Source organism: Helicoverpa armigera, chromosome 6 (assembly GCF_030705265.1).
Source record: "Helicoverpa armigera isolate CAAS_96S chromosome 6, ASM3070526v1, whole genome shotgun sequence".
Classification (NCBI taxonomy): Eukaryota; Metazoa; Arthropoda; class Insecta; order Lepidoptera; family Noctuidae; genus Helicoverpa; species Helicoverpa armigera.
This window is the reverse complement of record NC_087125.1, coordinates 7,837,701-7,856,410: the sequence shown is the minus strand read 5'-3', so window position 1 is coordinate 7,856,410 and position 18,710 is coordinate 7,837,701. Positions and strand designations below refer to the sequence as shown.

The window sequence follows — 18,710 nt, the reverse complement described above, 5'->3', positions numbered from 1 at the left end:
CTCAGTCGAATGTCAATGTAAATCAGGAGAATCGGGCCCCTCCTGATTTTACTCAAGCGACACTTACACACTTACTCAAGTCGACTCACATTCGACTGAGATCCAATCACGACTCAATTACGATTGAAGCGTATGTGGCATTCCGCTAGTTTTTCTTTGAAATAAATGTTTTTATCCTTTTCTGTCATTTAATAATTAATTATTTGTCTGCAAATTATTTACGATCGCAATATGATTGTAGAGCAAACTACCGTATACCCCAAATCACCAAAATGGCAGATCAATCGCAAACCTATCAAATGTCGTTGGAATACGATTGGTCTTATATTAGTAGCAGAATGCCCGATATGGTTAAAACTGCTATTGCGATTCAATTTCTATTGAATTTTGACATTATTTACCTACTTAGGAGAATCGGGCCCTTGTCCTGGCCGTCATCGTCGCTATTGATTATTTTATGATAAAACTTGCTGTTTTGCTGAAAATCACAAGAAAAACGCCGAAAACCACATTATTAACCCTTGACCTTCAATAGTTTTTATTTCCATTCAGGGGAAAGATGGGGAACTTTGAAATTTTATTTATAACTAGCTTCCGCCCGCGGTTTCGCCCACGTAGAGTTCGGCTAAATCGCTTTTCCAAGAAAATTCTTCAAAAGTCCGGTATAATAACTACCCTGTTCTTTCTCAAGGTCAACTCTATGTCTGTACAAAATTTTATTAAAATCAGTTCAGTGGTTTAGACGTGAAAGCGTAACAGACAGACAGATTTATAATATTAGCAGGGATTCTATTTTAAACGATCTCACCAATTTTCAGCTAATTGTGAATTTATATAACTTACATAGGTATGTCTAAATTGACCAGACTAAAACAAAATGTGTAAGGTTTTTATTTACTGTTATCTCCTCTTTCCGTCACGTCAACTATGCCGCCTATACCTACATGAAATCCAGATACCTATATGCCTATACCTGACTAGTTATCTAGGTACCTACCCCGTACTTTTATATGTGCGTGGTGAATATCCAGCATGCCTACTGGCTAGCGTTGTTTTAAGAATCTAAAAATATCCCGCGCAGTGCGCATGCGCAGTATCTTTGACGTGTTTTTATTTTAACACACCAAATAATGTGTGAAAATAAACTCTTCTCGTATATTTCATAGGATAATTTTATTCCTTCAATACATACACCTATCAAACCAGTCAAAATACCTACATAATTAACAAAACACGTTGGTGAGTAACTGCATATTATTGAGATCTTACTCATATAGCCATAAGATCTTATTAATTTCCAGCTTTTATCCACAACTTTAGCCGCGTTGATTCGGGATATTGAATATGGATTCCCGTTGGAATTTTTGGGATAAAAAGTTAAACTAAAACATTTTAGATTTTTCTTTACCTACAGGATAAATTACGTAGTCTTAAATTTAAGCCCATGTCCGAATCTTAATTGCCTGAACTAGGATATTCTATGCTTCAGGCGAAAAGAGCTAAATTAATTTAAAATTAACAAACGAATGAACGAAAACCGGCCAAGAGCGTGACGGGCCACGCTCAGAGTACAGTTCCGTAATTTTCCGATTATAGCTCATACTTATTACGATTAAGAACTCATCAACTCCATCAACATCTTAATTTCACGAAGCAGCCCAAAGTACAACGACATCTATCGGGCAATATGTAAAATCTGCCCGATAGATATCGTTGCGTGTTTTACTTTCGCTAGTTCCGTCTGCAGTTTTGCCCGCGTCCCGAAGGAAGTATGTATGTATGTGTTCCCATACAAAAGTAGCCTTCCTTAATACTCACAGAGAATTAGCTAAACTCACAAAATGTACTCATCGACCCTTACTGGCGTGCCGTTAAGGACCGTGCATGGACCGTTTTCTGCGTAGGTATACACTGGCAGAAGGCATTTAACGCCCACAGATCGTGCACTTGAAGGCAGACCCTCCCCTCATCAGTTTGTGGGAAAGTGATCCGGATGTGTGAAGTGACCAATGCAAATATCTAGTAACTATAGGTACCTTTTTTTACTTTTCAGGCAATGATGTCAAGATACAAACAGCCTAAAAAACTGGAGACCATAGCACTAAGCAGACTTGGAGATTGGGTGGCACAACAAGCTGAAGAACAAATGCTACCTATTGCAATGCTATCGCAGCGCGACACTAACGAAGCACAAACAACACTATCACGTAATGTGGATAGCATTAGATCGTACTTAGATATAAACGTACCTTGGATGCTACACGATCTATTGGTAAATGAAACTATCAGAGCATTGTCAGAACTCCTTGAGAAAACCAAACAGTCATTAGGATTTAGGGGTTGCATGGGAAAGTTTGTCAGCCAAATGAACGTAATTATTAAAATGGCAGAAGTATTATTTACAAAAAAATTAACAATAGTATCTATTGATGCCATTCCAAAGATATTACGTTCAATATTTTATTCTAAGTTATACATGCTAAAAGGACTCGTTTCTTTAAACCTAGGTTCACTATCAGGAGGTTGGAAAACTGCAGATATGGAAGATGCAGTAATTAAATCCTTAAAGGAACTACACTGCTTAAAATATTTAACTATGAGTTATGATTGTACAAATAATATACTACAATGTATCGTTGAAAATTGTAAATTCATAGAAAAATTGGACGTATCTTGTTCAAAATGTATTACTAATGAGAGCATTGAAATTGTGTCGAAGTTAAAAAATTTGAGGAGCATCCAATTATACAGAACTTTTGTAACTTTAGACGGCTTTGTAAATCTACTGTTAAATTGCAAAAAACTTGAAGATATTGGCAGATGTGACGATATCGGGAAAGTTTTAGAGAATATTGACTCAAATTACGCTGAATTGTTGACATTTAATTTGAAAATATATGTAAGTCGTTACGCGACAAGTAATCAGTTGCAGTTAGCAGTACAAATGTGTCCTTATATAAGAAGTATGACCGTTTTCCATAATAGCTTGCAAAGTGATTTAATGGTTCTTATAGGTTTAAGAGACCTTACAGAACTGAAATTATTATCATGTGACTTTTATGCCGATCAAATAAAACAAGTTCTTCAAGTTAAGGGCTGCAATATAGTAAATTTACACCTGGAGCATGTTGACCAAATTGATTTAAATGCTCTTATGTACATCAGTCAGATGTGCCCATTTTTAGAAAACTTGACTCTTTATAATTGCACGTTGATACAACACACATCACTGTATACAAAAAAACTAGAAATATCACCATTCCGTAATCTTAAAAAAATTACCTGTGTTTCTACATGCACAGAAGAACAGTTACTGTTTATTTTCACCAATTGCTTGAATATACAATTCATTCATTTAGGGACAGCAATACAACTCACTGATGACTTATTGTTAAAAATTCTAGACACAAATCCACTCGTTTATTTAAAAGAACTGCGAATTATGCAATCAGATTCTTTGACAATGATTTCTGTAGAGAGAATTATTCAAAGTTGCATGAGTTTAGAGATTTTAGTAGAATTAGAGAGTTGGTCTTTGTTAACTGATAATGATCGCGAATACGTAAGAAACTATATAAAACTGAACAATTATAATATCGATACTTCTCCCATCAGGAGATATGATTCGTAAAAAAGTAATAAACAAGTACTTGAAATCTTCGAAAGTAAAAAAAAAAATGTGGAATTGCTCACAAACACTACCTTATTTGCGATGCAAGGATGCACGTAATGGGGCACGATATATTTTCAGCAAAGACCTATACTTATAAAATAAGCATTTTCTACTATTACCATAAACGCCGAAATTTAATAGCCACGAACCATCACGAATGCGAGACTTTGAGAATTGACTAAAAGTAGACAAAGAGATCCTGCTGAAGAAATGGCGCTGGACTAGGATGTTGTGAGACCAGAGTTACTATCTGCCCAAGCGAGGTCTGGCGTGGCTTAATGGGAAGAGACCCGTAGCACCAAGAGGCATTGAGAAGAAAGCTGCCTCATCTGGTTTACTGCTCAAGATCGAAAGGAGTGCAAAGGCCTTCTGCGGGGCTAAGGCTAAGGGTATACCCTTGATGAGGGATAACATGATGTCATCAATAACAAGACATCCTTAACCGTCAACTGGACCTATCCAAGAACCTAGCTGGGCTTCAATGGGGCGATCGAGTGTGCAAAGCATTAATTTTTGTTCCCTTCGTAGTTTTGTGAAATCAGTCCGATTTGTTTTTTTCCGACCGATGCACTTAAGTAAGTTTTTTGATGTTTTTAAGTCGTTTTTTTGTAAATATGTCGTATCATCGTTCTGAAATATAAACTATCCAGGGAAAAATAAAAATGAACACTTGCACGGAATGGCGCAATTGTACTTAGCTAGCGGCCAAAGAGTACTAAAGTCCTATACCAGCTAGCGACGCACGCTTGGCTCGTATTTATACGGTTAATTGGTGCCGCAAGAGTGGCGAAGAGGATAGACTAAAATAGAGAAAAAAAATATGTAAATTTTTAGTTATTTATTTCATCATAACTCTAATTCATTTTGTTCAATATTACAAGAATTATTTTGTTCTTGAATTGTAGTTTCTAGTTCTTTAGGAACCAGGGCAAACATGTACACTGGATATATACCGTTAGGAAAGTTTGTTTGCTTACATTGTTTGATTCTCTTTAAATTACACTTTTTAAAAATTGATAAATATTGTTTGTATGATCTGGTTACCGAGGAATCTGTCAAGTCCTTTTCAATTTTCCCAGAAGAAGTTACATTTTCTTTTACTACTATTACACCATTTTTAGACAGCGAATTTCTGAAATAAGATTAAGTATGAATTAGTCACTTCATGATAACATATTATAATCACGAATTTGGGCAGACACCGGCACACTCTTTATTTGTTCACTCACATATCCCAATGGGAAGGCAATCTGACTCAACTGGCGAGAGATCAGGGAAGGGCTTACATCAACATGCTCTCTGATGTATCTGTCACCAATCACCAACTTCCACACTATGGACTGCTTTGTGAGAGTTTCTAAAACCCACAAAGCGATTTCAGCCAGCTCCATGAATTGAATTGGAGACCTTGTGAACTATAATATATGTCCCATAGCTGCCTGGTCTCCTTATATGAGAACAGCCCCATTACATTTAATTTGTATTTTATAGATATAAGTAAAGAAAATATATTCTTATAATTTTCCTTTCAGTCAATATTATTATTTATTTCTTTAATGAATCAATAATGAAGTACAGTTGATCAGTTTAAAATGACATGGAAAGAACATTACAAAACATCACACTAAGCACACGCCATACAAAGTATTTTGAAGAAAATAAACCTCCTGTTTTTGTCACTTTCTATTTATTTTAATGGGGAAGCAAAAGAGAGATAGAGTTTTATTAATAAGCAGGTGCATACTGTATATAGATTTTGCTCTGAAAGAAAAAAGTTATCGGATATCACACTCCAAACATTGCTGAGAATCTTGGGATGCAGGTTGGTTATTGTGACATTTTTAGTAATTTGCATCAAATTAAGTGACATGTCACAAGTGAAGTAATTATATCTGACTTAATTACAAAGAATCCTATATGAAAACCAAACCTTGCAGCACAATTTCTACACAAGTGGATGGTCATTATAGGTGGACTCGTGTTGGTTACTATAATATGTTTAGTATGGTTCTGCCTATAAGGACATCACTTATTTTCAATATTGAAACATGGGAACACCAAGATCAACATTAGTTTCAAATATATGTAGATATGTACCTGCATCTTATAAGATATGCCTCTAAATCCTTGTCTGTAAGGTAACCAAGAACCCACTGGTTCCATATTACGTCATATTTCCTCACAGGTGTAAACTCCTGCAAGCCAACCTTATATAACATTCCAAGTTTTGAGGAAAGCTCTCCCACATATTGTTTTATCGAGTTAATAAATTTCTCATCAGGCTCAACAACATCAACCATTTCAAAATTTGGTAACAGCAATTTTTTTGTTATTCTACCAATTCCAGCGCCACAGTCAAGGGCCATTTTAGTAGAAGGACTAGCCTCAGAGGACAGTAAAGATTTTAGAAAGAGTTCGGATCCTTCAATATCGGCTTCGGAAATAAATCCAAATCCACCCAGGACTCCATCAACAGTGGGCGGAATATCTGCCCAGTATTGTAAAGATTTTTCATAATTAATAGCACCGTTCATAGTTGATCTCTTTAGGTAATCTTTCTAGCTATAAACCAAGCTTTGTAGCCATAATCAAAAGATATATAGGTATTAACAGAGACTCGGACAGATTTCTTTATTTATGTACCTATTTAGAAAGCGTATTACCTAAATACCTAACCTATTAAAAATACGAGAAAATAATAATGAACGAACGAATGACAATGATGTCAATATGTCAATGTCAAAAAGAAGGCATTTTTTTCCGACCGTTAGTGTAACCAGATTAAATATACCAACTTGCACATGGAAAGATAAAGATACGTTTATTTGTAAATATACTGTGATACGGTGGAAAAATACCGATTTTAAAATATAATTCATTCATTTATCATCACTAAATGTTACGAGGGTATTTCACCGTATTTGTATTTCGTTTAGAAAGTGTGGTTTAGGTTCAATAATCTGTGCTGTTTGTATTGGCAACACTGGTCGCTTCATATTTTCTTTTACGTACGTCAAAAACGCCAGTCGAGACGTTTTCAAAATGGTTTGTGAAAATATTTTTTTATCTTTGAAATTACGACTGATCCTACAGCAATGATTCACGATCGAGGGTTAACTATTATTTGTGGATTACGTTCTACCAATAAAATTATATATTTTGTGAATAATTGGTGCATGGAAAATATGACCGACCCATACCGACATCTGAAATGGTTTTCTTGTGTAGCAGTGATTTCCCACGATATTTGTGATATTCTATTTGCAATGTATAGAAGATAAAACCATCGCGATATCTGTTATAGCGAAGTGTAGTGTTACGGTATTTTTAAGTGAATATGAATATTTACATTTACAGGGTAAGGTTAAGTGTTCGGAGTTGCGGACGAAAGACAAGAAAGAGCTGTTCAAACAGCTCGAGGAGTTGAAAACAGAATTGACCAATCTTCGTGTTGCTAAAGTGACTGGAGGTGTTGCATCAAAACTTTCAAAAATGTAAGTACCATTCTATACCACCAATACTATTATGAAGGGTTAACAGTTTTCCTACGATTGGTCTGAGTGTAGGAAAAGGCGAGCAAAGAATTCACAAACCAATACAATCAATGACTCTATCTTGTAACAAGACCAAAAACAAAATATTATATCTGCTGATAATGTAGTTTCTCAATAGAGACAGAATTTTTCAAATTGGTTCAGTAATTTCAGAGCCTTTACACAGACAAACATGGTTACCTACAATAAAAAAAATGATTTTTTTTTGTTTATTACATTAGTATTGAAGACAGATTGTTTCTAAGAGTTATGCTGTAAATGCATAATGTTATTGAGAACCCTATCAGTAACGACATCAGTATAACAGAATTAACCTCTATGTAGATGTATAAACAGGGGCTTATCAAAATTTCATTTCCATTCCAATTGCTTATAATTTTCATATCTATACATATAATAAAATGATAGGAAAGTCAAAACTGTACATTGAATATTTTTTTTAAAGAATACTTGGGGGGTGATCCATAATCTATTCTGAACCCAAATATGTAGTTTTTAGAATTTTTGTCTGTATGTCTGTTTATCTGTTTGTCTGTATGTTTGTCCCGGATAAACTCAAAAAGTACTGCATGGATTTAAATCAAATTTTGCATGACTATTACCTGGGGGCCGGTTCAACACATAGGCTATATATTATCACGCTATCACCTACGGGGGTTGAGCAATGAATGATTAAATAAACGAAATTTGAAAGTTTATATTGCTCACGCAGACGAAGTCGCGGGCAACAGCTAGTTAAATAAATAAATTTATTTCGTGTTATTGATTAAATCAGTTGTGAATTCTAAGCACACCCCAGTGACCAGGGGAAACTTCAGGGTCTATCTGAGTATAGTGTTGCATAGAATCTTTCTCAAAAGACAGTTGAAATTCTGAAGTATGGTGTAGCAAATCAATGTTATGAAGTTGAATGTTGTTTTTAGCAGTCATACGATTTGTACCTGCATAAAAGTATTTACAGAAAGTCAAACCATAAATATACACTATCCTGACAAAATAGCCCAGATAGTTTTGTTAATATTTCTTTGACCACAATGCTAAATTGTTGAAAATAATTTTTGACATGTAAAAGCTCATACTTAGATATCAAACAGTTGGTGAATGCCCATTTTCATAACCTTGTTCAATTTGATCCATAACCAAATAATTTAATGCTGAATAATAATTGCATTATTTTAGACACAGCAGCCAAAAAATGAAGCAAATAATAGTTACTAATATGTTGCTGTGTTGTGGCCATTTGTGGCATTTGTGGCCATACAGATTGCAAAATTTTTTTCTTTCAGAATACCTTAATTAACCAAAGTTTATTTGTTGCAGACGTGTTGTAAGAAAAGCGATTGCACGCGTCTACATTGTTTACCATCAGAAAATGAAAGTGAACCTCAGAAACCATTACAAAAACAAGAAGTACAAGCCTTTAGACTTGAGGACTAAGAAGACCCGTGCTATGCGTAAGGCTCTTAGCAAACACGAGTCTAAAATAAAGACAAGGAAAGAGATAAGAAAGAAGTCTCTATTCCCTCCTCGAGTTTATGCTGTTAAGGCTTAAATAAAGTTTCTAATCACTTTTTGGGTTTCATTGCTATCTATACTTTACAATTTTTGGACTATTCACGTAAGATCCAGACTATTTGATTCCATTAACAAAAATTTTACAATCAACCCACATTAATCTTAAGTTTAGTAATACAACACTGGCCTCAAAAGATATTATAAACCGTTTCTGAAAGGAGAATTATTTTTTTTTAAACAATCTAAGTTTCTTGTAATATGTTTGCAAATCTATGATCTAATGTGTTCTGCTTTCCTAAACTCGTCTGCCGAATTTCGTAAACTCATGTGAAAACATGGAAGCTGATACAGAATCACGTAATATATACACAACAATCTAAGCAGGCCCGCCGCTAGCTGTTTGTTCGCCCGCGTGCTAAACTGATTATGCCGCCCTACGACTACATACGTTTTGTCTAAAAATATATAAGGATCCAGGGGTCCGGACCCCCTGGATCCGCCCATTCATACCCATCTTACTTGTCCAACAGAAAAAAATATGTACATGCACCGCTCTGATTGCAGAAAACCCACCTACTTTTGGATAAATAACTATTGCAATACATAACATACATTACACATAACTTTTTATTTACTTAAAATGTTCAGAGTAACCTTAGCAGTCCTGGGTTAGCCCATAAGCAAACTAAGCAATTGCTTAGGACATCAATGTAGTGCAATCATTACCCAAGTGGCCCCTATGCATTGAAAGATTATGATTAAATATATATAACAATGTTTAAAGTCAGTAAAATATGTTATTTGGTGGGTTTCCCGTTGAAAAGTCAGTGTACGGTTCGCTTTGTATGTACACGGAAAATAAAACACCGGATTACAGTTGTAACACACTTAATCGCTCGGCGGTTCCCTCGGGCATGAGCGCGCCTAGCGACTCGCTAGCCACGCTCCCCGCCACCGACCGTCGCGCCATCTAGCGTGCAACGTTTATTATACGTAGTACACTACATATCTACCTTTTACAAAATTAGAAAAATGAAATGATTGTTGTAGCTTACTCATCAGAATCACAATACAACCAAACAACGTCAGACAAAATTTAATCAATTATTTTCAATCAATCCCTCATTTCCGTCGATCTCTGGAGAATTATTTGGACAAACTTCCCATTTACCCTCAACCTTCTTGAGATGTACAATGTTCCTACGAAGTCGCTTTCCATTTTCATCGTTTACTACTTCGACGTCATTACCGTCCTTATTGACGACTGTGTGCGGCGCATCATTGAACGTAGTAGACAATTTATTTTCCTTGATCATATTTTTTACGTATACTTTTTCTCCAACTTCTATATTTGATTCTGTGGCTTGTCTTTTCCTGTCTGCATACTCTTTGCCCTTAGTTTTCATGGTTGTATCTCTGTCTTTTGTTTCCAGATCTACTTCAGAAAATTCAATATCTACCACTGATGGTAGTTTGTCCCTGAATTTACGCCTGAAAAAAAGTTCACCGGGAGGTTTCCCGGTTACAGAATGAGGTGTACTATTATACATGGTCAAATATTTAAGCAAATCGTCTTGCCAATTAGACTTTTGAGTTTGACTTATACGTAAACGCTTTAATATGTCTCTGTTTTGTCTCTCAACCTCACCATTTTGTTGTGGCCAATAAGGAATGCTATGAAACAGCTGAATACCAAATTCTTTGCAAAATTTTCAAAGTCTATACTAATGAACTGTCTGCCGTTATCGGCAGTTATGCTCACTGGTGTACCTAATCGAGAAAATATTTCTTTAAGTATATTGATTGTATGTGTTGAGTCAGTGTTTTTTGTAATTTTTATTTCTTTATATCGACTATAATAATCTATGACTACTAAAAGGTAATGTCCAGTAGGCAAGGGTCCAAGATAATCTATAGCTATATCAATCCAAGGCTGCAATGGAAGTTCCCGTCTTCGCATAGGATTCGGAGGATTTGGAGCCGAAACTAGAGTGCAACCTTTACAAGATCTGACACAATTTTCCGCGTCCCTGTCAATTTTGGGCCACCATACTTTTGACCTTAGACGTGATTTCATTCCTACGATGCCCGGGTGCCCCTCATGAGCTGCAGCTAAAACCTTTGGCCTCAAGGTGGAAGGAATGACAATTTTACTCCCTCGCAAAAGCAAATTATCTTGGAAACATAATTCATGTTCAAATACCTTGTATGTGCTAACACTTTGTTCCCAATTATTATTATAAACTCCATTTTTAACTAATTTTAATTCCGGGTCTCTCTCGCAGGCTTGTGTCAGCTCATGTAAAGTGATCGCAGTAGGACGAGATTCGGCAACGACTAGGTTTAAATAGTTTTCGTCATCAAAAGGTTGTGGAGGCTGGTTAGTATTGACACACAACCGTGACAATGAGTCTGCAATATTTTTCTTACCCGGACTATATATTATTTTAAAATTGTACGACTGTAGTCGTAGAACCCAACGTTCGATTCTCGCACATGGTTTAGAATCTGGCCCGAATATTACCTCCAACGGTTTATGGTCACTAATGAGTTCGAAACTATCCTTCCCAAACAAATAAATGTCAAAATGTTCTACAGCCCACACTAGCGCAAGAGCTTCTTTCTCTGTTTGACAGTAACGTTTTTCACGATCTGAGAGACTTTTATTGCCAAATGCAATTATTCTGGGTCCATTTTTACCATGCTGAACGAGCACAGCACCTAAGCCAACAGGACTAGCATCCGCGTACACTTGTGTACGATCTAGTGGGTCGTAATATCCCAGAGTTTTAATTTGTGTTATAGCCCGTTTTAATCCATTAAAAGCTCGTGACCTTTCGTCATTCCAATAGGAAGTAATTTCGGTACCCTTGTTTAGCTTCAATCTTAATAGTTCGCGTAAAGGTTCGGTCCAAGTTGCTAAATTAGGGATCCATTTCCCAACATAATTTACTAGACCTAAAAAACTTTGCACTTCTTCAATGACAGTTGGCTCACGAAACGATTCTATTGTTTTAATATATTTATCTAAAGGCTTAACTCCATCACAAGACAACTTGTGCCCTAGAAATTCTATTTGTGCAACCCCAAAAACACATTTTGCGTCATTTAATAAAATATGGTTACATTTTAAAACCTGTAAAACTTTTTTGAGTCTCTCCCCGTGTTCATCCCTATTGCTACCATAAACAACAATGTCGTCTATAAAATTAACTACCCCTGTACAAGGTAAAAGTACTCTTTCTAGATTTTTTTGAAAAAATTCAGGCGCACAAGAAATGCCAAACATGAGCCGCTTGTATCTAAACAGGCCTTGGCTACAAATGAAAGTTGTGATGTGTCTACAATCCTCGCTTAGTTCTAATTGATGAAATGAATTTTTTAGGTCTAATTTAGAAAATATTTTGGCGTTTCTAAACCTTGGCATTAACTGATCCATGGTAGGTAAGGGGTGTTTTTCCCTGATAATGGCTTGATTCGCTCGCCTCATGTCTATACAGATACGGATATCTCCATCCTGTTTTAGAACAGGTACTAGAGGAGAGATCCAATCAGATGGGCCATTTACAGGTTCTATGATATCCAAATCAACGAGTTCTTGAATTTTTTTATTAATTTTAGACTCTAAGGGAATTGGTACTCTGCGACAAGGCTGAGAGACAGGTTTGACAGACGTATCTATGGGAATATGGATTTGGACATCTTTAAATTTAGGGAACCTACCATCAACTGCATTTACTCCTATTCCCAGTTTCAGGACTCCAAGTTTGATAGCTGTGTCTTTTCCAAGCAAATTCCTTGTGCCGTTTTTCACTACATAAAAAGTCGCTTTCACAGTCGGAAATTCGCTATTAACCATTATGGTCGCATCAAATGCCCCCAGAATCGTCAGAGGATTTTCACTTCCATATGCCTTGAAAGTTTTGTCTGGGTTATTGGTTTGGTTTTCAACTCGAATCTTCTTGCTTTTGAGAACACGCCAGGTTTCGTCACCAATTATATTATATTTACTTCCAGAGTCGATCAACATCTCTATTCCAACATTGCCAAGAATACACTTAACAGTGTCGTCACCTTCAATGTGGAAAATGTAATCAACCTCGTCTGACTTATTTTTTGGCTTTTTATCAGGATGTATAGCCTGATTCGGTTTAGACACATTGTCATTAGCTTTGCGTTTGTATGCCCTGGTTCTACACTGTTTTCGATAGTGTCCAATGAACCCGCACTTGAGGCATTTTTTATCACGGGCCGGACATAACTTGCTATCACTTGGATGATTACCACTACATCGCGAACATGAATTTGAACTCGATTTATTTTTAACTGAGCGCGTCTCTAATCTATTCACTGAAATCTCTTTACTAGGTCCTGGCAGTCCAAAGTTATTGAGTTGACGGTTAACAGTTTCTAAAGCGTTGGCTTCGGATATAATTTTATCAAGTGTGACGTCATCACCGAGTGTCAAAATTGTTTTTCTTAATTTAGCTGACTCGCATTTTTCGGTGATTTGATCGATCATATTTTCATCAGGAGCGGTAAACTTGCATTTCGAACTTTGATGACGAAGCCTAACAAGAAACTTATCAAATTTTTCTCCAGTTTCTTGTTTGATAAGCCTAAACAAATGACGCTCATATACCCTACTTTGCTTAGGTGCGAAATATTCATCTAGTTTATTAATGGCAACAGTAAAAATATCGGTGTCACTGTTAGCCACGGTTTCTAAATGTGCTCCAGGAATATTATAATAAATTTCTTGCAGGGATAGGCCACCCATGTGTAAGAGAACTGCTCGTTTTGCTTCAGCTTTAGTTACATTAGTAGCAATTAGGTATAGCTCTAGTGCACGTTTCCATTTTTCCCAACGTAAACCCACCGAAGCTGGGTCACCGTCACAATCCAATGGTTCTAGTGGCGGTAAGTGTGACATGTTATTGTTTTGGGACTACCTGTAACAAGGATTAATACCCTTTTGTAGGTACCGTTCTGATTTTTATAGAACTACCTCTCAATATATTAGTTAACATTAGTCAACATAAACATGTTTCTTAGGTACCGTTCTTAATTTTATAGAACTACCTGTAGATATTTAGTCAACATATTATAGGTACATGTTTTGTAGGTACCGTTCTAATATTATAGAACTACCTCTCAATATATATTAGTTAACATTAGTCAACATATATACCTACATGTTTCTTGGGTACCGTTCTAATATTATAGAACTACCCCTAGATATTAAGTCAACATTAGTCAACATATTACAAGTAGGTACTTATATGTTTGTAGGTACCGTTCTGATTTTCATAGAACTACCTCTAGATACATCAGTCAACATTAGTCAATGTAATGTTTTGTAGGTACCAATCAAGTAACATAACCAGTCCTGTTTATAAAACTCCTTTTGTGACTCAATACGTAAAATTAAAACATCTAAGAAGGATAATGGTTATAATAAATAATATATGTAGTTCATGTAGACTAAATGTCAGTAATTATTCCTTTCACTTAAGTAGGTACTTATAGTACGGTAAACAACCGTCTTTTTTTATATAGGTATATTTTAGTTACCTATATTTATTATTATTTAATATATTTTTTAGTCTATCTACATCAAAGTTACAAAACCTGCTTAGCTTTTGCGAAAGACAGCACGGAACTTAAGACGGTACCGTGAGCAAATGACCTTGAGCCTCAGCGTCATAGGTACAAACTCGCGCAAGAAATAGGTACGTAGCGGGAACGCTCATATTTTGGATTAAAATGTTTATTAAATAAAATGTTCGTTAAGTAAAATGTGTTTTGAAAAAATAAAATTACCATAGTGTTCGTTATTAAATTACCTATCTATTAGTTTAGGTAGCAAATAAAAATAATAGGTTGTTACTTTACGAGGAGATGCACTTATTAGTGATTATTTCTCAATTCTGTGGTTTTGTTGGGTTGTGACCCTATAATTAGACATTATTCTGCTCAAAACTAAAGAAACTACCATTCAAGAGTCAAGAAAGTCTACAAATTTTATGTATTTTTATTAGTTGGTAGGTACCTATTTGTTTTAGACAAGAGAAGTTGACTTCAAAAACTGTACGGCTTCCGCTGCGTTTTGCTCGGGAATGTACCTATTCGTTTCATTATGCTACAAGGAGTATTTCATAAACAATCACCGGTTAGTAAATGATTTACCTTTAAATCAGTTCTTATTTTACATATTGGTACATACGTTATCCTTTTGTGATCCTGGCAGGGTCGCCACTTGTACGGTTCGCTTTGTATGTACACGGAAAATAAAACACCGGATTACAGTTGTAACACACTTAATCGCTCGGCGGTTCCCTCGGGCATGAGCGCGCCTAGCGACTCGCTAGCCACGCTCCCCGCCACCGACCGTCGCGCCATCTAGCGTGCAACGTTTATTATACGTAGTACACTACAGTCAGCTTATAAGATACATTTCATATGTAAGGAAGCGCGAGCGGAGCGAGCGCGATAATTTTTTAGTCTAAGGACACAAAACAAATAAAAACCACTGTAAATTAACAAAGCAAAGTCAAAAAGTAAGATATGCACAGAAGGGAAGTGCAAAAGCCGCGAGCGAAGCGAGCGTGATTTTTTTTCCTTAGAGTTTTCATGAAGTAAACATATCATAAAAAGCCATAACGGACGTGCGCGAAAAATGTTTTCTCGGAATTGAATGCCTCAACAATTAAACAAAGATAAAATGCGATATTTGACATGGAGCCGCGAGCGCAGCGAGCGCGAATTTTTTTGGGGATGCAAAGGGTGAAACAGTCAAAATTAATAGGAGACGACCAAAGCTAGGGCGGCTTTTTCTGAAATTTTATTGGTTTCATTTTGCCGCCCCCTAAATAGCATTTGCTCCACGCTACGCCACTGGTTGATCTTAAATCGTTTTTAAGAATCTTTAATTTTGAAAATGTCCTTTCAACAGATGTACCTAACTGAAACCGGCAGTGTAAGTAATATTCTTAGCGCTATTGCTGTGTTCGGAAATATTGAAATCAAATAATTAGTAAAAAGATATTGTATTTTTTAACTCGCTAGATTTGCCGCCCCCTAGGACGTGCCGCCCGCGTGCTGTGCACGCGCTGCACGCCCGCTTACGGCGGGCCTGAATCTAAGAGTGAGATATCTGAAATTTAAAAAAGAACCAGGGGCTTGATTCTGCTAAGTTAATAATGTGAAAATTGGACAACAATTGAATCTCAGCAGCAGTTTTAGGGTCCGTTCACACAAGAGGAGAGCAAATTCTTAACATGTTGAAAACCGAGTTCTTAGTATTTGTAGTAAGGTTTATTTTTGCATGTTCACTGTTTTTGTCTTTAGAAAATGAAATTAAAGATTGGCGCTTGGTGTGAAAATTATAAGAGAAGCTGACCGCCTCCGATTGCATAGGTCGCTACTTTTTCTCTCGGTCTTGCAGCCAATCGGTTGTGGTCTGTGTGAACGGACCCTTAACCACAGCGGGCATTATAACTAATACATAGATATAGTACCCAAACAAGATTGATAACTATCACAATATATTACAAAAATTTACTCAATTTCAATAAGCTACCTACTATTTAGTAGCGTATTAGTGGCGTGGCCACTGCACGCCATCACCAATGTGAACAGTGGGTATTCGTATATGTTGGCGAACAATTGTCAATCGTGGCGTGTAACCGAGGAGTCGTCGGTTTTTTGGGCACACATCAAAGGAATCTTGGCGTAGCGTGGCCTGTGGTGTTTACACAATGGGCCAATGTTTATTTCGTTATCGGCCGCTGAGGATAGTACCTACACGATGATGATGAGATGCTGTGATAGAACAAAGTGATCAATTTATCACATTGTCTAGTCAATTTGGGTATAATATATTTACTCATTATGTATAACATCTATTCATCGATATATATGTACTACCACTGACCTCTATATATGTTATGGACCAAGTGATAAATTGGGCAGTATACATAATGCCCGGTCATTATGAATAATGCCCAATATGAGAGTGCAATTTGATAATAATTATTCAAACAATCAAATTGACCGGGCACTATACATATTGCCCGTGACCTTTTGGGCAAAGTAATACAAACATATTCACACATCCCATATCAATTGACAGAGCATAGAAGTAAGCATGCAACATGCAGCAAGCATGGCTTCTGTCACGGCTCCGGCGCTGCGGGGCTCCGGCGGTCCCATGCGAGCTTATCGTCGCAGATGGTTTTCACGCTCACCGCCGCAGCTTCGGCTTGCTGACCGGCTTCGCCGGCCAGCCTCAGCCGCGGCGGCGAGCGCTTCAACTACCTGCGCCTCAGCTCGCAGGCCGCCTCGCCCCTCCGTGCCTACGCGGTTTTGAATTGCACTCTAGGGGTAGGGCAGACAAGACTACGTGGAGTCGGTTTTGCAGCGATTCGTTTTCGTCACTAAGTTCAGTTTTTAATACAATGTTTTGAATCCAAATTAAATTCTACCATAAAAAAAACGAGCCAAGAAAAATGCGATCAAGGAAAACGAGGCCGAGTTAGTAAATTAGATGACAATTGTCCAATTAATAATTTTCTGGCTAGACTTATAATTTCCCATTAAAATAGAACATATAATTTAAAACAATAATCATAAAATATGTAGCAAGTAACAGGATTTATTTATTAGAACAACTGCCACCCTCGCACCGCATAAAATATAGCTTTATTATCAAATTGCCCAACTATCATGTAGCAATATAATAATGCCCGTGCCAAGTGATAAATAATGAAGTTAAGATAGTTATTAATCATGTGGCCCGATAAAGCTAGACATTATTCATAATGCTCGGGCATTATAAATAATGCCCGAATTAATCACATGGTCCATAACATATATAAACACTGGACAGGCTGTTGTCAACGTGCTTTTGTGCCCGTTTGATAATCGCCATTTTGGCGCTGTTAGACGTAGCGAGTGTCCGTGGTACTAAAATTATTTTACAGTGAACCAATGAACAAACAGTTCTCTCACAGCCATTTGAAATTATACGTCAAAATTAGTTCTGTGGACACTCGCTTAGACGATATTGGCGCTTCAAATGGGCACAAAAAAATTGCTGTCAAACGTACGGAACAGCCTGTCCAGTGTATATATATAGAGGTCAGTGTGTACTACGTACTAGATAGAACGTTCCGAACAAAAAGCTTACCACACTGAACTGCACTGCAGACTATGCATTGCCCAAAATGGCAAATCAGAGCGATTTTGACACCTGCGCCAGATGGATGTCTATGAAACGACAATTATAAAATAGAAAATACATATCAAGGTATAAACTTACACATATAAACTATTCGAGAGTCAAGTTAATAAAATTACACGCTGTTCATGCTATTACAACGCTTGTATATCATACTTTTCATTTATAATTCAATTTTACAAATATGCATTAATTTGTTCCCGCCCGCCATCTTAAATTATGGATTAAGAAAATCGTGCAGAAACAGATGTGCCATAAAACTGGCAGTAGGTAAAATATCAATGAAAACAGACTTCACTTTGTCATGGAAAATAATTAAATTCGCGAAAATTTGTGATAGCCCTCTTAAGAAAAAAAACATCGTAATTAATATTAAAAACCCTAAAAATAAGTTCCTGGTTTTAATATATTACATGATTTTGCATTCAATTAGATATAAATAAACTTTTTGATATATTACATGATTTTGAATTCACTTAGATATAAACTTTTTGAGTAATGAAAAATGTAGGCAAAATACGAGCGACACTTCTGCAATTAACATCAATGAGGATGACTACATGTCACAATACGTCAACGAGATGTCAACAGACGACATAAGCGGGTAAATTATTTGTATGGATGTTCTTGTCTATCGCTAGAATATATGTCAATGCATCTATTTAATCACTATGGCTGTAACATATATATTCTGTGGGAACGAAAGCATCTCTTAATAGTCTGATAG

The 18,710-nt window shown here is 36.4% G+C and overlaps 4 protein-coding genes across 5 annotated transcripts; 2 read left to right on the top strand and 2 right to left on the bottom strand.

Annotated features, from left to right (window-relative positions):
- Nucleotides 1-711: 711 nt before the first annotated feature.
- LOC110375454 (uncharacterized) lies at nucleotides 712-4,694 on the top strand. Of its 2 annotated transcripts, none has more exons than XM_064035022.1 (2): nucleotides 712-847; nucleotides 2,054-4,694. In XM_064035022.1, exon 2 carries the CDS (start codon nucleotides 2,057-2,059, stop codon nucleotides 3,629-3,631), a length of 1,575 nt encoding a protein of 524 aa, XP_063891092.1. In that variant the 5' UTR covers nucleotides 712-847; nucleotides 2,054-2,056; the 3' UTR covers nucleotides 3,632-4,694. The 2 variants fall into 2 exon arrangements, with proteins under 2 accessions (XP_063891092.1, XP_021189233.1); XM_021333558.3 differs by lacking the exon at nucleotides 712-847 and adding an exon at nucleotides 1,039-1,239.
- Nucleotides 4,497-6,387, bottom strand: LOC110375455 (alpha N-terminal protein methyltransferase 1). Its single transcript, XM_021333559.3, has 2 exons — nucleotides 5,771-6,387; nucleotides 4,497-4,805 (listed from the first exon to the last, which is right to left on the bottom strand). The coding sequence occupies exons 1-2, from the start codon at nucleotides 6,205-6,207 to the stop codon at nucleotides 4,520-4,522; spliced, it is 723 nt and encodes a 240-aa protein (XP_021189234.2). The 5' UTR covers nucleotides 6,208-6,387; the 3' UTR covers nucleotides 4,497-4,519.
- Nucleotides 6,388-6,560: 173 nt separating this feature from the next.
- On the top strand, nucleotides 6,561-8,796 carry LOC110375480 (large ribosomal subunit protein uL29). The gene is made up of 3 exons (XM_021333603.3): nucleotides 6,561-6,718; nucleotides 7,031-7,167; nucleotides 8,548-8,796. Exons 1-3 carry the CDS (start codon nucleotides 6,716-6,718, stop codon nucleotides 8,777-8,779), a joined length of 372 nt encoding a protein of 123 aa, XP_021189278.1. The 5' UTR covers nucleotides 6,561-6,715; the 3' UTR covers nucleotides 8,780-8,796.
- An 817-nt stretch (nucleotides 8,797-9,613) lies between these two features.
- LOC126056214 (uncharacterized) lies at nucleotides 9,614-15,182 on the bottom strand. The gene is made up of 3 exons (XM_049848354.2): nucleotides 14,969-15,182; nucleotides 12,466-13,694; nucleotides 9,614-10,233 (listed from the first exon to the last, which is right to left on the bottom strand). The coding sequence occupies exons 2-3, from the start codon at nucleotides 13,673-13,675 to the stop codon at nucleotides 10,199-10,201; spliced, it is 1,245 nt and encodes a 414-aa protein (XP_049704311.2). The 5' UTR covers nucleotides 13,676-13,694; nucleotides 14,969-15,182; the 3' UTR covers nucleotides 9,614-10,198.
- Nucleotides 15,183-18,710: the final 3,528 nt, after the last annotated feature.

Excerpts from the sequence above, each read along its gene's own strand:
- LOC110375480 (XM_021333603.3), top strand. Across the intron at positions 7,168-8,547 it reads GCATCAAAACTTTCAAAAAT|ACGTGTTGTAAGAAAAGCGA; the intron begins GTAAGTACCATT and ends TATTTGTTGCAG.
- LOC110375454 (XM_064035022.1), top strand. The coding sequence starts at position 2,057 with ATGATGTCAAGATACAAACAGCCTAAAAAACTGGAGACCATAGCACTA.
- LOC126056214 (XM_049848354.2), bottom strand. The coding sequence starts at position 13,675 with ATGTCACACTTACCGCCACTAGAACCATTGGATTGTGACGGTGACCCA. Across the intron at positions 10,234-12,465 it reads AGGAGTAAATGCAGTTGATG|GCGTAAATTCAGGGACAAAC; the intron begins GTAGGTTCCCTA and ends ACTTTTTTTCAG.
- LOC110375455 (XM_021333559.3), bottom strand. The coding sequence starts at position 6,207 with ATGAACGGTGCTATTAATTATGAAAAATCTTTACAATACTGGGCAGAT. Across the intron at positions 4,806-5,770 it reads GCATATCTTATAAGATGCAG|AAATTCGCTGTCTAAAAATG; the intron begins GTACATATCTAC and ends ATCTTATTTCAG.